At 36.3% G+C, this 21,398-nt stretch overlaps 1 protein-coding gene across 1 annotated transcript; it reads left to right on the top strand.

Moving 5' to 3' along the window:
• The first annotated feature begins 793 nt into the window (after positions 1-793).
• Positions 794-20,402, top strand: PRKCE (protein kinase C, epsilon). The gene is made up of 10 exons (XM_010015962.1): positions 794-845; positions 1,397-1,556; positions 2,727-2,761; positions 4,109-4,194; positions 6,327-6,456; positions 9,171-9,313; positions 10,463-10,559; positions 12,120-12,334; positions 13,640-13,813; positions 20,379-20,402. The coding sequence occupies exons 1-10, from the start codon at positions 794-796 to the stop codon at positions 20,400-20,402; spliced, it is 1,116 nt and encodes a 371-aa protein (XP_010014264.1).
• Positions 20,403-21,398: the final 996 nt, after the last annotated feature.

Raw genomic sequence — 21,398 nt, forward strand, 5'->3', positions numbered from 1 at the left:
AGTATGAAGATTTTGTAATGTGTTAATGTGTAAGGAGCTTAGTGCCTAAATGAATTTGCTAATGTCATGGGTTCTATCCCTTGCTGTTAAGTGAAAGAAACTGATCTCAATTCATGAGTCTGTGCCCAGTATTTTCTCAGGATATCCAGCCATTGGCTTAATTGAAGACCATTTTCTAAGAATCCCTAAATCAATACCTTTTAATTTTCCAAGCCTCAAAAATAGAGTTTATTTTCATGTTTGTAAAAGAATCTGAGGGTATTATAGATCTGAGTTATTCTCAGACTTTTAATTTTGTGTTATTGTGAAATACTGCACTGTTGCTTGGAGAACTTGTTTGTGTACAGAAACTCTTGCATCAAACCAAAGGTTGCATCTTTAGGCCATCATAATGATTCAGGGCAGCTGATGTTAAGAGAATGACAAGTGTTAAATACATTTCAAAGTGTTATATGCACTGAAGTAGTGAGCGCATAGATTCAGGTGACAGCAGATGACTGAATTCAGTTTCCTCCAAATCTCATAGTCTGTTTTGCAGACATACAAGTGGCTCAAGGAATGCTTGTAAAATCTTTCATTGACAACTGTGTAGTATTCTTCATTGCTAACTCATTCTCAGCTTTTGCTAAATGAATACAGCATACTATGGATGTGTTAGTGATACTTTTCAAAATAAAGCCTTGTGGAAAAATGACCCAGTGTGCTCTGGAGGATTTTTTCCAAACATTTTCAGTCTGTGGTGCTTTAACTTCATTTTTTACTTTCTCTACCATTAAATCTCATATACAATTGAATGAGGAACAGGAAAGAGGAACAGCCTGCTTCCCTTGAACATTTTGCTGAAGGTGTGTTAGTATCGAAGTGGATTATTAGATCCTGAAGCTCAGGTCTTAATCACAAATTCTACAAAGTAAGCAGTTCTGGATGGAATTTTTGTTCTGCCTGATGATATGTATTTGTACTCAGCTTTCTGGCACTTTCTGAGTGTGTAGGGACCAGGGGTTATAGGGTTTTTTTGGTGGATGTTTTTCCCCCCAGAAGATCAAATGAGACGAAAGTATGAGCTGTTTGAAGAATCCAGCTATAATGACTGTTAAAGAGGTTGTCAGTGTGCTTGATAGTGATAAAACGCAGAAGACTTACTGACAGCTTAGCATGAATTTACAGATAAAGGTTTAGAACAAAAAGAATTTTCCATACTAGGCACTAAAACCCCTTTAGTAATTGATGCTAAAGAAAGAAAATGGACCCGCAACTTAGGGAAGTTATCCTACGCACTGCTAGGTAGAGAGGATTCTTTCTATTTTTGAAGAATATCTACTATGTATTGCATTTGAGCTTTCCCATATTTGTGTCTGATATGGCCGGTGCTTATTGTCTTTTTCCTCTGTTTCAGCACCCAAAGACAATGAAGAACGTGTGTTTCGGGAACGCATGCGCCCCAGAAAGCGGCAGGGTGCTGTGCGACGTAGAGTACATCAGGTTAATGGACACAAGTTTATGGCCACTTATCTTAGACAGCCAACATACTGTTCGCACTGCAGAGATTTTATATGGTATGAAACAACTTTGCTTTCTTTGCAACTTTGAACTGAGGAGTTAACATACCCTCCTGTTTTGTTGAAGTATAAATGGCATACAGTCGTAGTTCTTTTCCTCTTCATTTTAATATTAAGTTGTCATCAATTCTGCAGATGATAAGACTGTTAAACTTCCATCATAAATGTTAGGATTTGTTGTGTTTGTGTTTTTTTCTTCTCTGAGCCACAAGGTTCAATCTTTTCCTGACTGATACACACTATGAATTCTGGGTAGACAGCCAGTCTAGTGTTCTCTAGGTGCCTAAGTGTAGATTTAGACCTAATATTAGACCTTTACATTTTGTCAAGATGACTGAATTCTTCATTAGGTACTTAAGTATCACCATCTTCCTCCTAAGAAATGCCAAGCTCTTGTACGTCCTACTGAGGTTAACGGAATATGAGAATATTAGACTTTTAATGATCCAGAGTTTGGGTACTCAGTGTACAGGGTCTTTATTATTACAATGTATGTCAAGAACTCCCTTTTAGAAATTATTTACATTAGCTTTGAGTACTTGCAATTTTCAAATAGGGAAAAGTGGTGGAAACGTTGGGTTTTCAGTTATTTTTCAACAACACTAATGATGTTTTCCAAAGTTACCTAGAGATACTGAATTCTACCTTAATACATGTAAGATCTTGATGTGATCTGTAATTAATATTTCTTATGACTGTGTAATGAATCAGTCTTCCTTAATGTGTAACAATGTGAACTGTACATGAACCCAGCTACGTTGCTCTAAGAAATACGTGCAAGTTAATCTTTACATTAGCTAAGATGATTTCAAGAAACAAAATTGGCAAATGTAATCTATTCTCTCTATTTAGGGGCCTGTTTGATCATTGTTTTATCAGCTTGTGGCTTCCCTCTCCATGTACCCTTTGGCTTCGCCTATTTTATTACAGTAAACGTGTCCTTACTTCTAACTCCATTCATGGCCTATCGTTCTACCTGTTTCCTCTTGGCAGCTGAAAGATAGTTCTTACATAGAACTGATTTCAGTTTAGGCATACAGTTGTTAGACCATTGTTTATAAGAAGCTATTCTTTTAAACTTGTGCATGTCCAGTAAAGAGGGGAAAAATGTTTTTCATTATTAAAAATACACATTCTTCATTTTCTCAAAAACTGTTTTATTTTCAGGGGTGTAATAGGAAAACAGGGATACCAATGTCAAGGTAAGAGAATATCTACAAGGGGACAGTTTGAATATATGTATTGTGTTATAATATATAAGATGTTTTTATCAAGCATTGTATAGGTACAGTGCCAAAAATTTAGCACAAGATGATCATAAGAAGTTTGTCTCACCAAAGACACAATCCTTATAGCAAATCACAGTAAGATTTTTCAAAACTGTTGGGCTTAGACATTATTTATGAAGTCTGAACATGGTTAACATCACTGAACAGCAGATCTTAAGTATCTCAATGCACATCCAACTGGGGGGGGGAATATCTGCAGATGTTGGCTTCTTCATTTTTCACTTTGTGCATTTTAAAATTGTGAATTTTTTATTCTGCCTAAGATTCTTAGTTTAAAAATGCCAGGTAATTGCAAAGACTGTAGTTAAATAGATGAGATAATTATAGAGGTCATCATTATAGCAAAGACTGCAGAAGTGTTCCATTTTCAACTCCATTTTTCAGCTCTATTTCTTGTACTCTTGATTTTTTGGGATGATGTTTTTCTACTTAATTCTTATCTGGCAAGTAGAAATAATCAAGTTAGTGATGATTTTTCAGTTACAAAAGACTTGATGAAATCTCATTGTAAATAAATAAATGCAAATAGTGATTTTACATGCTATAATAAGAACTACCCTATTGCACCTACAGCAGAGGTTCCTTGAGTTCTGACATGGGTTTTTTCCTTACAACAATGACCAAAGCTAGAAAAAAAAGAAATTAATTATTTCACTCTGTAGGATTTTTCTTCACTTAATGAATCCTACAGTGTGATAGACCTTGTAATTGCTAATCATTTTATCTGTCGTATCTGCAAATGTTATTCATTAAGTAATCAGTATGAATATTGACAGAGCATTTTTGCCTCCTGAAACCTTTTACTGTTATTAACTTATGATAATGTGTTACCAAAAGAATGTTTGACTTAGTTTTTTCTGTTGTCTTTTACAATGGGTAATCTTTATATCTCTTTTCCTCTGGAAGCTCTGCAGACAGGAATTGGTTTTGCCATTGTGTCGTGTATAATACAGAGGTCATGAGATAAAGAAATCAAATATGTAAAAAATGAGAAAAATTGTGTTTAATATTTCAGGTGGTAATTTTTAGTTTTACACACTGAGATTTTGGCAGATATGCTTTAGTTCTCTTAAAATTCTTTGGTCTCCTGAAAGTCTCTCTCTTCTGCCTTTGTAAGCCAGACTTACTTATAGGACTCACCAAGTCATCAGTCACTTTCAGCCTTTCAAGGCCCAGCATTTCTAGTCTTCTGAGCTCAGTCCTTTCCTTTCAAATCAATCTTAATGAAAACTCATTCTTTTATCTGTTTTTTGTTTATAGTTTGCACTTGTGTAGTCCACAAGAGATGCCATGAACTTATTATAACGAAGTGTGCTGGCTTAAAAAAACAGGAAACTCACGATGAGGTAAATGTTTATAACAAATTTTCTAGATAAAACTCTGTCTTTCATCTATTCAAAATAGTGTCATCTCCTCTGTTTAATCAATAAATGTTACAAACTTCTTTGTGCCCTTCTGGTCATCTTGTTGTATAGCATTTACTTTAGAAAGACAGATTACCCTAACAGTTTCATTTATATGGGAATTATTGTACAGCAATTTATTTCTAATTAGTAAATTTATTGTAACATCTGAACGCTTAAGTCTCAGTGGGTTCTTTGCACTCCTTTACATTGTTAGCATTCTCCATTTCTGAGTTAATGTAAGTTTTAGCATTTTAATTCAAAAGAAGCAGACTGGGACCCTTTGTCATTTAACTGCATTTGTGTGGCTGAGTCATTAGCAGCTGATAGCATAGGCAGTATGCTTTGGGTATCTTACATCAACGAAAAACGTTGCCCAGAATTTGCTTGTGAAGACTCACCTCAACCAAAGACTGTGAAAATGTAGAGCAAAAGCCATCTGAGTGTTGAAGAAAACCCATGGATATTGTAAAAGATGGTAGTGATAACACAAGGTACTACATAGCTAACAGGTTTTACAGCATAATTACTCCCTACCTCTAGCAAGCTTTTGTATATAAATGGAATTAACACAATATGTGCTTTATGTTATCATGCATTTAAATAAATGAAGACATCACCTGAAAATTAATTTAGCTGCCCTCAGAACCATATTGTCAGGGAGGTAAGTATATCTGCCAACAGCATATTCAGTTCTGGATCAGAATTGGAAATGAAGCTATGTTTTCACTTGGGTTGAAGGCCTCTCTCGGCTAAGATGGTCTTTCTAGGCTTGGTTAGGAAATTAATGTTAATTTCTGTGGACAGTCGTACACTGGCGAGTGATGTGACTACTGAAGTGTTCAACTCCCTTAGATTCCTCAGCTTTGGAGTATCATTTTGTGGTTGGGTTGAGGAGGGGAGTGGGGTTTATGTCTTCGTTAAATAGTTGTAGCCCTCAACTGCAACCAGTGAATGCTTATCTTATACAGTTGGGTTTTGTGTATGTATTAAGAGAAAAGTTCACTGTCCTGTTCTGTTTTGTGCAACAGCAAGGGCCTTCATTAGGTGAGGTAGTCTGTGGGTGATCCAAGTTCTTTGGCCACACAGGAAAAGTACATTTCTTAGTTTTATTTGGTAAAAACCTGCATTTATATGCTTGAAAAAGCCTAGGTTTAAATTGCACATCAGTGGTATGTAAGGGTTTAAAGCCATTCTCTCAACTTTGATATGAATTTGACTGAGATGCTAACTGATCTCATTCTTCCTGTTGTGCAGTTGGCTACCATTTTTCATATTGGAAACATTCTTTAGTATCTGATTCACAACCAGTATTTTATGCCCAAAACTTGATCATGTGCATAGTGTCATTAAAGGACTGTGTTTGGCTAGTGCTGTTCTTGCGTAGAACTCACAGGAACATACAAAATCTTGTGTAGATTTATATTCCCAGGCTCCAGACTGGTGGAGACTTGCATGCTTTGCCTGATATAATGCTTTCATTGTTTAGAAGGAGTACTAGATCACTGGAGAGAAGCCAGTAGTAATCGGAAAGGGAAGGAAAAACATTGAAATAAATCTCCTGCTATGCAGTGACCACTATAAAAACTTATCAGTTATGTTTTTTAATTAATAAGCAATCACATTTTGGAATCCCTGAATGCAACAATTTATCATTATCACAATCTAAAGAAGAGTGGGATATGAAAAAATAAAGAGGTTGTGATATATTTCTCTTTCTCAGTCTTGTATTAGTTTGGCCTCCGGCTCCTCAAACAATTGGGAGTGACTTCCTTGCCTTCCACATAAAGAGATCTTTCCTGATAGCTATGTATTTGTTGTTCCCAGAAGTACAAGGAAGTAGACTTTAGTCTTTATCTCTTGGACAACAGTGGCCCTTCCTCGTCCTTTCCCCAAATAAAGTATGAGAAAATAAAGTATGAGAAGACCTCTAGAGCAAGATTATATGTAACACAAAGATGATCATCTGGGCATAGACCTATTTCATCTTGTTTGAATTCTGTTAAACATAACAAAGCATAAACTTCTTATAAAGAAATTAGAGTGAAATATACTGTGCTGCCCTTTCCCAGCAGGTGGGATCACAGCGTTTCAGTGTCAACATGCCTCACAAGTTCAGCATTCACAATTACAAAGTGCCCACCTTCTGTGACCACTGTGGTTCATTGCTCTGGGGTCTTTTGAGACAAGGTTTACAATGCAAAGGTAAGGATTACCTCTTCAGAGTTTTTCTTTTTTCTTGGTGAATTATTTGGAAAGACTTCAAGTGATTCTGTCTTTTCCAACATGTACACAAATGAATGGAAAGTAAGTAGCAGATTGCTGTAAGGTTTGCCATGATGGTTAGAAAATGGTCCTTTGTCCTGTCTGCAACACCAGTCAATAACAGGTGCAGAGGACAGAGGCGTAGAAACACGCATTTTGCACCCACTGCTATGTAGGTTTATTGCTACATAGAAAATTAAAAGATGACAGAAAATTAGGAGCATGAGAATTTATATCCTTCCAGTTTATATGCCTTTTGTGCTTTTGTGTTTGTGATGATGGTTGGTAAACTTTCCAAACATTATTTTTCCAGTTACTTTTCCCATTAATACCACCTTCAAAAATTACTATTACATGTTGGCTAGGCTAGTCAGAACCAGTCCTGTGCACTCATAACCAGAAGATGATGTATTCTGATACCTAGCAAAATCATCCTTTGTGGGGGTCTGCCTCTCCTCTGTTCCAGAAGATAAAGGATTCATTATGTTCTGCAGCTTAAGGACTGTGTATTGGGTACAGTAACTGTATGTGAAGTTACTGCTGGAATATGCATTCATGTCATTTTAGCAGACTAACAGAAATTGGTGATTCCATATCTCCTTGTTTCAAGCAGATCTATATATTCTAAATGGGGAAGAAAACAGTACAAGCACTTGAAAAAGAAAGTATTTTAGAAATAGTGAATAAAATACTTCAATTAGTGGGTTGATGGGAGTGATCTCATGAAGATTGACAGATTCTCAGAACGTACTGCTTAGTGGAATTGGAAGCATTTTCATTTGTTACACCTTTATGAATAGGTAGGTCCTTATTAATGTACACAAGAATGATGTTATTTACACTTCTCAACTGCAGAAACAGGGAGTCATACATGTGTGTATAAACATGTAATCTATAGACTATATAATTTGCAGTATTAAAGATGAGACATAATTGTTGGTGAAGGTCAGACCTAATGTTTCCTATCGCAAATTGCTGCGCAGCAGGGAAAGTAAGAGATTTCTTTCATGGTAAAGTGATACAAAGTGTGAGCATTCTGAGTTCAAACCTTCCCTTGTGATTCTAGCAAGTGAGCAGTGATAAAGTGTTAGACTTTAAATACTGTTACTTTAATACTATTGAAGATTTTGTTCAAATGCTATCTCAATTATGGTGGAGATATGTTCAGAGAAGATTTTTCAATTAAACCTGATTTTTTTTTCTTTTTGTTTTTTAATCAGAGCTATAGTATCTCTCCATTTAATCTGTGAATATGTTACTTCAGTTTCGTATTATTTCTTGAGTACCATAGTGGCTTATTGGCTCTTAATTGAAGAAAATAATGCTATTTCACATATGTATGCAAAATATTTCAGGTATCTGTGTGAAATAACATTATTACTGTGTAGCAGATACATAGAAACAATAGTTCAGAGAGCCTGTGTTGCTTTCTCCATGATCATAAAATCTGTGGCAGTAAACATGCAGTATTGTCTGCATGAACTCGCCTGAGCTTCCCAGTGCTTTTTTTTCTCTCTTAACAAGTGCTGAACAATGCTTCCTTCTTCAGAGATGTACTTGCCCATTGTGGTTATTAACACCATGAAAAGTGTATCCCAGAGGTTTATTCTTCTTCTGTGTTTCCACTGCTTATTCCTGTGCTTTTTTTTTTTTTTTACAAAATATTTTCATGAAGTTGGACTGTACAAAACTTTCCTGCTTTTCTGTTCCTTAGTATCCACTGGTAGGGACCCTAGCTCAAACACTTGCCACTGAGCTTTTCTCACCGAATATACATGCATTGAAGGTAGTGTGTGTAGCAGTTTCATTTTGCTATTCTTGTAAGGTGAAACATACTTGAAAAGGAAAGGTACCTGCTTTCTGAAGTGTGGTTACTGCCATTGATAAGAGTGCCTGTGTATAATCTCAGAGGTAAATGGTCTTGTTTCTGTAGGGGTTATACAGTGAAAGCACCACTGATGCACACTATAATGAAATGCAGCTTTATGAATATGTACTTTCTTGTTTATTTGTTCTCTAAAAAAGAATAAAGTGAGGAATTTGAGCAATTGATTGTTAATCTAGTACTTAATTACAATTGTAGTTTTGCCTTCTTTATGCCTTGCTCCACAAGGGGGCAGTGAAGTCTAAGATAAAATAACGTCTGTGTTTGCCATCCTCTCTGTGCTATTTTTAATGGACCTATATACCCCCTAGCCCATAATCTGGAAACAGTGTAACCTTTTTTTCCTCTTACTGGTATTCTAGTTTCAGGAGATGGCATTTAAGAGAAAGAGCTTAGTGAATTGAGTGCCATCTAAAGTGTCTTAACAGTGCCAAAGACTTTTTATTAAAACAATGTTGCTTTTATGTCTGCAGACATTAGGAGTTAATCTACTTCAGTAAAAAAGAGTAAGAAGCATAACACATGAGGAATTAATGTTTGCTCTCAGAAGTGGACTGCTAAAATCTAAGCTGTGAAGGACTCCATCTAACTCAAGTTCTATTTAAGATTTACAGGATTGCTGGGTATTTTCGTTTGTTCCTGTGTCTGTTCTGGGTACTGTCTGAAAACATTGTTCTGCATTGGTAGGTCCAGCAAGGTCTGGTTTAGGTAAGACAAATGCATGCCAAGGTAGTATTTAATTACCGTATTACTTTACATTTCATTGCAGTTTGCAAGATGAATGTACATCGACGCTGTGAAACAAATGTGGCACCAAACTGTGGAGTGGATGCTAGAGGAATAGCTAAAGTTCTTGCAGATCTTGGAGTCACTCCAGATAAGATCACTAATAGTGGACAGAGGAGGAAAAAGGTAATTTTACTATGCAGTGTCACATAAAAAAGTGAGCTAAGTGTGACTGTATTGTAACTTTACTAGTTGGGGGGGGTTCAGTCACACACTTGACTTATAAAAGAGTTTTTTTTAAGTCAGCGCAGAACTACGACTTTGGCTTTTGATTTATAAATGCAAGTCATCCATTTTGAATTTTTATATGAAGATTATTTTGACCTTCTGTAGATTTACAAACCTGGAGTCTATATAAGAGTCTACAAAGATTTCCCATTTTTAATTTTGAGGAAGGAGATTTGGCAGAGAAACAGGGTCTGACACAACAGTTCATAAAAGCATAAATGCCTCTTTGGCTCAGAATTGGCATCAGGTAATTGATTGATTGAGACACAGCACTACTGCATAACATGAAGAGGAGCTCTTTGCCAAATGGTAGTTCCAGAGTTATCATCACTATTCTAGGGAGAACTAGGCTGTTCTAGAAATAAAAAGCACAGGTCACCCATAAGTGCATCCAAAGCTGATGGAGTTATTCTGGATTGATAATATGGCTCATAATATGGCCACAGTGTCTGTTTGCATGGTTGTGACAAGAGACACATTGCTCTCATATACAGAAATATGCAATTTTTACCATAATTTCTTAAAACATTGACATTTGGTTCTCTTCATTTTCCTGATTATTGCACACATGGGTCCCATGTACACTGTTCTAAAATGTTACAGAAATAAATTCATTCTTACAGGAATAAATTAATTTATCTGTGACTCCTGGGAAAAGATGTTGTTATAATTTAACTGCATGAGTTTGCAGTGCTTGCTGATATTTGTAATTAAATGTATTTACTGGATAGACTTCTATATAGACTCATAGTGGCTATTCAAAACTTTCCCATTTGCTGCGTATGCTAATTACACTTATTTAATCTTAAAAACCTATTTTTCTTTAAATTGCCAGCTCTTTCTCTGTTTATGTTATGTCCCCATTTGATGTGATGCCATCAACTTTGTGGTTGAGGCCCTGCCAGAGAGAATCTATAGGGGTAATCTATTTTTGTAACATCTTCAGTTTCCTTCATACTTGTGTTTGTGAAATAATGTTGTAAAATTAAATTTCCTCTTGCATGGAAAAATCTCATAGCTGAATACCCCTTTTGGAATTGTTCTTAGCTAATTGCAGGTGCAGAGACTCAACAACCAGTTCCTGGAAGCGCATCATCAGAAGAAGATAGGTCAAAGTCAGCACCAACTTCTCCATGTGATCAAGGTTGAATATCTCTTTTTAGTTCTTATCTTCTTTATAAGGAGTAAAAAAACTATGAGCAACAGCCTCAGGAGAGTCAAATCAACAAAGCAGTTACTACCAGAAGTTGAAGCACTTAAGGTTATGAATGTCAAAAACTTTTTAAAAGGGACAGCTTTTCCTTTCATTTGAATCTGTGAAATTAAATAGCTCTTAAAGGGAAAAATCTACAAGTCAGCTTAAAATACTGTGAAATTTACTAGACGAGTCCTTGCCTAACCAAGTATCTTTATGTAAGGAGGTTGTATATTCTATTGTAAGAGTGAGAACATTTTAAATAGTACCACAGAACTTGAGAGAGCCTTTATTTATTTAAAACCCTCAATCTATTAATAAGATTTTGAGATCAAATTGCCTCCTTGCAATTCCATGTTGAAGATCTTTGATAATAAAAACTTAAGTTATTAAAATCTAAAAAACCTTTAAATATAGCATCTGTGTTGTCTCTAGAGGCTTTGTAAAACCATGCTTCATTTCAGTGATTTTTTTCCATGCATAGATTTAAAGACAGATATTTTAATCATCACTGATATGACCTGATTTCATTGAGCTGTACTGCCCTGATTGACAGAACGTGTATGTCAGCAGCACTTTTTGAATCTGATTTGATTGTTGTTTTTAAAAATCAGAAGTCTATAAGGTTTCTTATGTACCATCACATGTGTAAACTGATGGATGAAAAATCTTTACACCAAGATGGATACTTTTGTGTCAAATTCTTTGAAATTGTTTATAATTGAGAAATTTCTCATCCTTATTTTTCAGGAAGATACTGCCAAAGCTCCATGGTAATAAGTATTGTAAAACTCTGAGTCCAGAACTCGTTTAATTTGTCAACCTTTTGGTTTCACAGACAGCTGTCCAGTAAAGCTGTTGCTTCCAAGGCTATCCAAGGCAAAAGCTTGAGGCAGACACCGAGGTCTCTTAGTCACCAGGACCAACACTGAGTATTTAACATGGAGAAACCCTCAGAACTATTTAGCAAATCTACATAATTGCTGCTTGAATTGGCACTAGGAAGTGGTCAAATACTTTGGCAGGCATCTGATTACAGCTGGATCTGAGTAAGATGCTGCATTTTGTTTGACTTCAAGGACTGTGGTGCCCAACTATCCTTTGAACTTTTGGAGACACAACTCTAGAATATCTAAAATACTTAAGGAGGAAGATGAGTAAGTGCTGCAGGAAGATAGGGGTATTCAAAACAAAGTACTTCACTGTGGTACAGGAACACCCAAAAGCACTAAAACAACTATTTGGCTACTATTCTGCCTTATCTTTCAAGTTTTGGATATGTCATCCTCTTTGCTTCATTTTAAAAGGCCACCCTTCCTGTTAGAGCAGGGGTTTGGCTGATCACTCTAAGGTGGAGAAGCAGTTTGCTAAATACGTACCCTTAACCACAGAATAGTCTACACAGCATTTGAGGATGATGAATATCCCTTCCCAAGCTGATACAGACTCATACAAGCTGTTTTTCTGATGGTTGCTTAAAACAAACACTTTTTTCTCACATTTCCACAGAAATCAAAGAGCTGGAAAACAACATTAGGAAAGCATTATCATTTGACAATCGGGGAGAGGAACACAGAGCGGCAGCTACAACATCAACAGATAACCAGCTTAACAAACCTGGGGAGAATGGTGAAAATGGGGAGGTCAAACAGGCCCAGACCAAGCGAATAGGCCTTGAAGAGTTCAACTTCATCAAAGTATTAGGGAAAGGCAGCTTTGGCAAGGTCAGTAGCTTGGGGGTTGTTTATTTATTTTGTTGGGATTTTTTTTACTGGTGTATAGGGGTTTTATTACTGTACTGCTTTGAAAGTATTCGCAGTAACATTCAGAAAGTACTTCCACCCTAAGATTTTCCTTTTACCCACTGGGGATAAGCATGTTATACCCCGCAGATCAGGAGTATCAGCCCCCTGATTGACTGGCATTTTCTGTGTTTCAGCTCACTCCATTAACTAGTGTCAAGCCTTTTGAAGCAAAATGTCAATGTTTCACTATTTCAGGAGATTGGTAATGAATGACATACATACATACTGTTCAACAAGATAATTGGTTATGGTCAAGCAGGAAAAATCAGCCCAGGAATAATGCCGTGGAGTTCTGAGTTCATTCTCTTTCTAAATGATACCCAGTTCAAGTTTACATATTTCATAGAACAGTTTGTGCGCTTGTTTTTCCTCTGTGGGTGTGTTCAGTGCTGAAGGAACTCAAGCATTTCCACTCAGATATGAGGAGTGCAAAAGGCTTAGACAGCTGCCCAAAATACCACATATGCAGCAAAGATGAAACTCACCAGCTACCTTCCTGCATTAGGGATTTGATGAGAGTGGAAAGGGCATTTATCTGTTTACAGGGCTTATAGATTTTGTTTTCACACGGCTGCGAACTGTGGAATAAATGAGGAGGACTGAAATACGAATCTGTTTCACAAGTACACTCTTCCTTCCTTCATATATGGGAACTGCAGATGTACGGGGTTGAAGGGCTGAAGCAGTTCTTTTGTCTCCCTGTTTTCTAATCCTTTCTCTGACGATTACCCTGGCTCCAAGCCAGAACTGACCTTAAACAGAGTATAGGACTTGAACCTTAAACAATAATAGTAGTTAAAATCAACAACTTTAAAGCAGACGGAATGGTGCATAGGATTGTATGCTAAGTTCGTCACACACAAATCTCACTACTGAAAGTGGGAGATAAAAGTGGGAAATAAATTCCTGTTCTGTATCAACTTCCTTCCTTTTTATATTTTGAGATCTTGCTAATAGGTACTCGTTAATATTGTTGAATGAGGGGATAAAAGCTTTTTCTCTTCTGTATTCTTTACTATCAAACAGAATAGATAGCATCTTTCAAATTGAAAGAGTACCAGAGGTATATTTTTCTAAAATTACATTACTTCACTTTTGATTTCATAAACTTACAACTTAATTCAGGCAAGTATGTATCTGTATTCTCAGTGAAGTCAAACTCATACACAACATGTTTTATGGTATTTGTTGTTCATATGTAAACAGAATTTCTGTTTGGTTTAGGTAATGTTAGCTGAGCTAAAAGGAAAAGATGAAGTATATGCAGTGAAAGTCCTGAAGAAAGATGTCATACTTCAGGATGATGATGTAGACTGTACAATGACAGAAAAGAGAATTCTGGCATTAGCACGGAAACATCCATACCTAACACAACTGTACTGCTGCTTCCAGACGAAGGTAAGCTACATGAACCCTTTACCAGTTTATTCCAAAGGAACAATATTTACTATTTACAGAATAAAAGGTAGCAATGTAAAAAGTACAGCATTATTTAAAAAATATTTAGGACATTTTTGGCATTTCAGTAGTATTCAACAGGAGTACTGGCTGCTCTTTAATAGCATAAATACTATTACCTTGTAAGTACCAGGAGATGGCAGTAAGTGAGTTAAAAAATATAAAAACCCCCACATGCATAACTCACAAATGAGGTGCCATTTTCGGGGTTTGTTCTGTTGTTCTATTATGTGTTGAATTAAGTACAGATTATTTTAACATCCAGTATTTAGAGTAAAAATTCTAAAATTATGTTGGAAATGAGATTAGGGCAGAACATTCATCTTTTCAGTTTTCTTGTGCTGTGTAGTATATAAAATGTCCAAAAAAGAAAGGAAGTACAAATACTGCTTATTTATTAAGTTCATATAGTGCGAATGTTAATGTGCTTGAGGAGCAGGTAGAAGGAAAGGGAGAGCGAATAGATAATGAGAGCCTGTTCCTGTGGTGTGTTCTTTGTTGGTAATTTTTCATACAGAATTCCTCTTCATAGCACATGTTTTGTATTTGCTTTTTAAATGTAAGTGAATGTTTGGATGGTGTTGCTGACTTTGTAGGATTTCTGAACCCAGTTAAAGTGCTTGAAACCAGTAGTGTTCACTTCGTATTTCTGGGTTTCATTTCTTACTCTCTTTTTTCTCTCTTGCCATTCAGCTGAGCTGACATTTTTTTACCTGATTGTCCAGAAAGCTTTATGGACAAACCCTACCCCTCCCTCGCCTATACCTCCCCCCAGTGGTGAATCTGTCATGCAGGTAGAATAACAATCATATATAATTGCATTTACAGAAGCATCCTTTATTTTTTAAGTGCTTGATAAACTGTTTACTATTTCAGAGCACTAAGGTTTGAACTTTTGCCCACTGAACTAAACATACCATTCTTTTCAAAGGGGTGAGGTTTTGACCTGAAGGTGGTAAGCTTAAATGTTAGTATATATGTATGTTTTAAATAAAATTCCTGAAAAGCAATCAACTTCCTTCAAACTTCTGTTTTGTTTTGTTTTTTCTTCCAGTAAGATACTACGTTTGAGTATCTGAGTCGACTTAATGGAAACATTTGGTAGATCAGATAAATAATTAAATTAGCATATTGAACAAAATTAAGAGCTACTAATGGTGTGTATGAGTGTATGTGTGTGCATATGTAAATACCTACACAGTCACATGTTATAACCAGAACTGTGTATGGCACTAATGAGCAAGCACAATAATTACATGTACAGAATTACAGAAAACCTGTAACTAAAAGATCTTCCAGCAAAGTTGTCAGGAAAGATAAACAGGGCAGTAGGAAAGCCATAGGAAGATGGCTAGTTGGATCAAGATTATAGTGTGTTCAAGTATGCAAGTAACAGATATTAAATATGTTTATACAGTTCTTAAAATAGCAAAGATTCATTAGTGTTTTATGTACTTTGAAGCTGACACAAAAAAGTGGCCCAGGAAGGTGTGTGTACAATTTATGTCTACAGAGGACGTTTCATGTGTTCAGGTTTTCATTTAATTTGAATATATGCGTGAACATACTCTTTAAATGTTTTAACGTATTTTTTATTCTAGAACTAGGATTGAGGATGTTATTTCAGGTAAGTAATAAAAAATGAAAGTGATAAAATAAGTGCTAAAGAGATCGTATAGGGTGAGGGATAAATTGTGAACAGAGAGGGGTCTTCAGGACTAAGGCAGACTGCACTCACTGAAGTGTAAATAAATGTATCAGCAAACTGATGTAAATCATGTGGCAGAACATCAGTAAAGATCAGGGCTACGTTAATTATGACAGAAGGTTCTCCTGCTACTCCTCTGGTTTCCTGGAGATTTCTTTCCATTTCTATTTCTCCTCTGTTCTCCCTTCTTTTCTATCATGCCTTCTGCGTTCTGCCTTCTTCCCTGCTTTTCAAAGCCACTCATCAAAGAAAGATATTCAGAAATTTTCCTCATCATCTTATAGTTTGTGGCTTTGCTTCAACTTAGAGGAACTGATAGTTAAGTGATTTGTAGTTACAAGTCATAGGCCAGTGACTCTCACCAAACAAAAACTACACCTAGTGATATCAAATCAAATTAAAAGTCCACCACTGAAAAATTGAAGAGGTTTTTTTGAGCACAGCTATGAGCTACTTGCAAAGAACTCCTTCTAAAGAAACAAAAAACCCAAAACATATGTAAAAGTAAATGCAATATGTCTGCTACAGTTATAAATTATTTATGAATGACAACAAATGAAAACGTACCAAGTAAATGAGTCACTGAATGATTTGCTTAGGTTCAGTGAAAAAAACAGGTAGAAAAACTTGTTCGAACAAACATGGTCTATGGTTAAAATAGCTTTACTGAGACAAGAGCTATTGTACAATAGAGCTTAGAATGTATTTAACAGTAGTGTATAGTTAGTTACGCTGTGATTATATGCTCTGCCACAGCTGCTGGACTTTGCAGAACTGGTCTCTGAAGTGATCATGCTGGAATTAAATTTTGCATTTCTAGTAGAGCATATTTGTCATATACACCCTGACTTAATGGGGAGATTGACTCAGTATTCATTGTCAAAGCACTCAAAGGTTTACTTTAGGTAATGAGACTTTCCTTTGTTCCTCTTCCACAAAAATGGGAATGTAGGAGTTTGACTTTGTATCAGTGTTTTACTTCAGTAATAAGGTGAAGACATTGCAGGAAAGTTGCGTATATGCTTTTTATAGGAAATATGCTTCAGTAGTGTTTGGGTTTTATATAGAGCAGACTTTTCATTAGTATCACTTACTATATGATATTACCATTGTTATAAGAAGTAAGGGATCATACTTAAAATTATCTTGGAATTCAGAAATCATGCAAAATATGGCTAATAACAGCATTACTCTTTATATACTAATGTATTTTTAGCCTTACATATCTGAATTTACTTTCAGAAATCCCATCTTCCTTATTTTTAAAGGAATATTCTTGGGACTGTTAGTTCTCATGTTCCTACTTAATCCAAATGCTAACTTTGATCAAACCATTTTTCTTTAAGCCCATCAAAAAATGAGCTCCCTCAAAAATCAACATTCTATATTAAAATTATATATATTAAAATATTATGCTTCAGGGATTGTTTTGCAATCTTCTGCAGTGACCTGAAAGTCAAAAGCTGGGTTCTGTTCCAAAGCTTGGGAAAAAGTGTGTAAAGCTGATATATGTTGTTTTTAATGCAATAGTTCAAGATAGGAGCTCAGCAACCCAGTCCTACACATTAGAAAGAATGTAAAATCTATGGGCAGGACCTCAGCTGATGTGTTCTGATGTGTAACAAGCTCAGATATTTTAGTGTAGTATATCTTACAAAGCAATGACACCTGTGGATAGTATTTTTTCAACACTCCTATACTGTGACAGCATTTCCCTTCTTGTTTTGTCATAATACGGCCAGTGCATCTATCAATGCATTCACAGGCTTCAGTTCTGTTCTGCATGTGGTCTGTCAGCTGGGATATAACTGAAGAATACTGCGTTCTGTGTTTGGCACTCCCATAGCACAACTTGCCCAAGGCCTAGCATACAGGGTACAGCATTTTTGCAGTAACTGAGCTTTGCTTATCAAAACCTTTTATTTATTCCGAACTTCTTTGTGTCTGTTATTGATAAAATGACTATTTTCAGTACTACTGCTGTCTACATTCTGTTTTCACGCTTCCTCCTATCTTCTTTCTTGCGCTGGTTCCTTGTGTTTTCAATAAGGAATTTCTTACCTGACAATACTGCTGGTGCTACCCAGTTCCCCTCTCCAGTGTCCTCTTCACTCCAGCCTCATACCATGCTTCAGTGAACTGTGGAACAATGTGAACATTAGGTTTCATTGATAATGATTCTGTCAGGTGGCTGTCGGAGAGGGTTTAAGTAAAGCTGTTTTCTCTGAAGACATCCTTGTTTTTATGATGCTTTGTTCACAGTTGGAAGTTTCACAACTGTGAAAATAAAACCATTTTTAATGGAAATTGATATTCTACAAAACAGAAGTATAACAAACTTCACTTTATTCCTCAGACACCCCTGTCAGCCTTCTTCATGGTACTTAAAATGTTCTATACCTCTGCCTAGGAGATGCATACACCTATATGTGCGTACCTTAGAATTTATAGTGAATTACCCTGATAAATCAGATTTTCTTTTTTGCTTAGTAAGACAGTGAAAGCTTTATTCCAATAATTCTCTGCTTTTAACATGTAACATTTGCTCTTTCATCCAAGCTAATGAAATTAGATAAATTTGAAAATAGTGCTCTCCTGCAGAGTACTGCATTCAAGAAAATTGCTTTGTACACAGGCACAGAGTAGAGAGTACTACTAGAACAGAGCAATTTTCATGTTGCATGGTAGAGTCGTATCACTTTTAAAGGACCCTTGGTCGCCATTCTAGCTATTTCTATTAGAGAAAGCAAGTAATTAAATAAAGGATAAAGAAAGCCAGTTACTACAGGTGAATAGTTAGGCTTATTCCACACATAAAAACATTTTTCTTTTTCCCCTTACAACTGTCTGCGTGTTAAAAGCAGTGTATCTATTCATAGCATAGCTCCTGAGTTGACCTGCAAGGCCATTCGTTCTTTCCTGTGTTCTGGTGTTGTAAACTAGAGATTAGCCACATGACACTGGCAAAACTGGAAGACATGGGGGAATAGACTGTAGTGACCCTACTACAACAATGTCGATCCCTTACCTGCTATGTTCTACCTAGTGGCTTACTACTGGTTTATCCTAGATTATGACTATTCCAGTTCAGGTACTATTTCTTTCTGTGTGTTTGCACTGTATCTAGCTCACTCTGGTTAATGCTAGAAGGCTGGTGTTTGTAAAGCTGACATTTAGGAGGTTTTATTTCTGTTTCAGCTGTCACGATGTTCCTTTGTTATTTTGGCAAATCTCTGAACCTCTTTCTGCTTCAGACCTCTGTAAAGACAAGAGTAATCAGTCCTTCTTCGACTTGTGTAGGCTTGTATTTAAATGTTTCCAAGGAGGATTTGGAAGTCTAGTAGTACAATGTTGTTATAGTGTACAAGGAAAGGTGAAGCGCTACAGAAGGTGTAAAATGGAGTTCCGTTTTTGAAGTGACTTTTTTATTTGTGAGAGAACATCTAAAAGGAAAGAGAATTATATGCTTATGATGTCTTCATGTCATGTTTTGTAAGTTAATTTAAGAAGAATCACTGTAGTATGTGACCAAAACTGTCCTTGGTAATGTAAAAGCAAGTCTTATTTCTCTTACGTGTATTTGTACAAAAAAGTAAATGTCTTCTGCAATAATAGCTCAGAGGAGTGTCATTTATGATATATGGTGCAAATTAACCTAACTGACTGGCTACTGTTACATTCATCTGGGACTAATCAGAGCTTATAATTCATTTTATCTGGTATTCTTGTGCTTTTGTTGCTAAGCAGCTAAAGCCATTATGCAGATATTGCTATATGGGTGTAATCAGTTTAACACAAGTTTGCATTGCCTTTTATTACTAATTAGTGTCAAATTAGAACTTTTTTGGGGCCCAATTCTGTTCATTATTATCCCTGCTTCAGTGAATTTGTACATGTGTGAGACAGAAGACTAAATTAGCCCCTGTATTTTTAGCTACTTTAGTGCTAAAATATTTTAATACAATTTAAATATTAAATTACTGGCAAAGCTTACTTAATGGTAAGTGTTAACTATGGTGAAAAGGTAGAATAAAATGGTAGGTAGGCATAGAGCAACATTATTTATACTGTTTATATCGTAGTACCTTTTTATATACATTAGTACATACTTATAGTCAAACTAAATTTTAATCTTTTATTTAACTATTATTATATGTGCATGTACGCAGCATATGTGCAATAGTAGCTATTTTTTAATTCCCAGCCAGCTTCTACAGGCAGTTCATATCGTAACAAATTAAAATGAACTGATACTGACTCATTCTTCGGATTATTTCCTGAAGCACTAGAAGTTAGAGTGGTATCTGGTGATGTTTCATATATGAGAAACTCAAGAAGTCAAGTAAATAAAAAAAATTTTGACAGACTAAGTTTTTCAGAATTTAGGTACTGTGTATGTTAAATTTAGATTTCCTGTTGACTGCTACGTGGTATGAATACATTGACCACGATCACTATATTGTCTAAAAGTAGACACTGTGGTCAAGAATAGTTGGAGCGGTGAAACTGTGATCATTAAATACTGTAATCATTGTCTCTCACACACACAAGCCCCTGTTTCCTGCATGATGACCCGGTTTTGGGAAACTTGCTATTATGCTGCTCAGTTATTGCTAGCTGCTCTTAAAGGATTATTAAAGCCTGGTTAGCTCACTGAAGATTCATTGTTCACATTAGTCGTTTTAGTGTTAAACTTCAAGTCAGGCTATCAGTGCAGCCAGGCTCATCAAGGTCCCGTAGAAGAAATTACTCATCCAGCATCAATCAGAAGAATCTAAATGCTTCTTTTTGAGACAGGAAAGACTTTATTTTGTGATGTAGCACCCAAACTGAACAGGATTCTTTCACACCCTCTCAAAGCTAGGGCTTGTTTCCTAGTTTGCATGTATTCAAGCGAGTGCTGCAGCTGCAGCTCCATGGATTGCTTTGCCGTAACCAACTGAGGCCTCGACAACCCCAGGCATAGTCCCGAGTCAGCATCTGTGGCCAGAATTCACTGCAACTGCCATCATGAAATAGGTGAGGGCAAGCTGGAGTTTGCAATGATTTTATTTACCTTGGTCCTCAGGCCTGCATATTAGGGTTTTAGAGTAACTATGCCCATAGTTCACTGTGTTAGAAACATCTTGGTGTAGCCAAGTGTAGAATTCAACTTCCAAGATTTTAATCCTGATGTGATCATGTGCAGACAGGAGGTTTTTAGGATAACAGGTAGAGTTAAAAGCCTTTTAGGTACTGTTTTCATATCTCTTGGACAGAGTAGCAGTAACTGTATATTACATGCTTTTCCTCTTGGGAAAAATGTGTTTCTCCAGTTGAGGCATGTTTGAGGGGAGTAATTTTCAGAGTGTCTACCAGATGCTTTGCCAGTAACTCTCTTGGCATATCTGTGTGTCTTGTACACCATGCTTTAGCAAAGATCAGAGACAGCAATATTGTCATCCAGACAGGGCAAAGGGGTTAGCAGACTCTGAGCAGAGCTGGAGTAGACCCATCATTTACTGGGTCCACAAAATCTCCATATAAGCTTTGTGCTATGGCTATGTTAACATTATGATAGTTGGTTCCTCATCTGGCATTCTTAATCTTACAGCTTTTGTGTGAATGGAGTGTTGTTCCTCATACAGCAGGATAATTGAACAATGCTGCTTCAAATGAAATCCTACAGGTTGAGGCTGCATTGTGGCTGTAAGTTTCATCTTGGGAGAGAGAGGTGGGGAAGGATAAGGGCAATCCACCTTGTGGCAGCAGCCCTTGGAAGAAATGTGCCTCCTTGGTTTGTAACAGAATCTGCCACCCAGCAGCTACATGCTGTGA

This window comes from Nestor notabilis, unplaced genomic scaffold, assembly GCF_000696875.1.
Source record: "Nestor notabilis isolate BGI_N333 unplaced genomic scaffold, ASM69687v1 scaffold12516, whole genome shotgun sequence".
Lineage (NCBI taxonomy): Eukaryota > Metazoa > Chordata > Aves > Psittaciformes > Psittacidae > Nestor > Nestor notabilis.

Bases quoted from the DNA above. Each gene is read 5' to 3' on its own strand.
- PRKCE (XM_010015962.1), top strand. From the start codon at position 794: ATGAGGAACAGGAAAGAGGAACAGCCTGCTTCCCTTGAACATTTTGCT. The intron at 846-1,396 runs GTGTGTTAGTAT...CCTCTGTTTCAG, and splicing joins CCTTGAACATTTTGCTGAAG to CACCCAAAGACAATGAAGAA. The intron at 9,314-10,462 runs GTAATTTTACTA...AATTGTTCTTAG, and splicing joins GTGGACAGAGGAGGAAAAAG to CTAATTGCAGGTGCAGAGAC.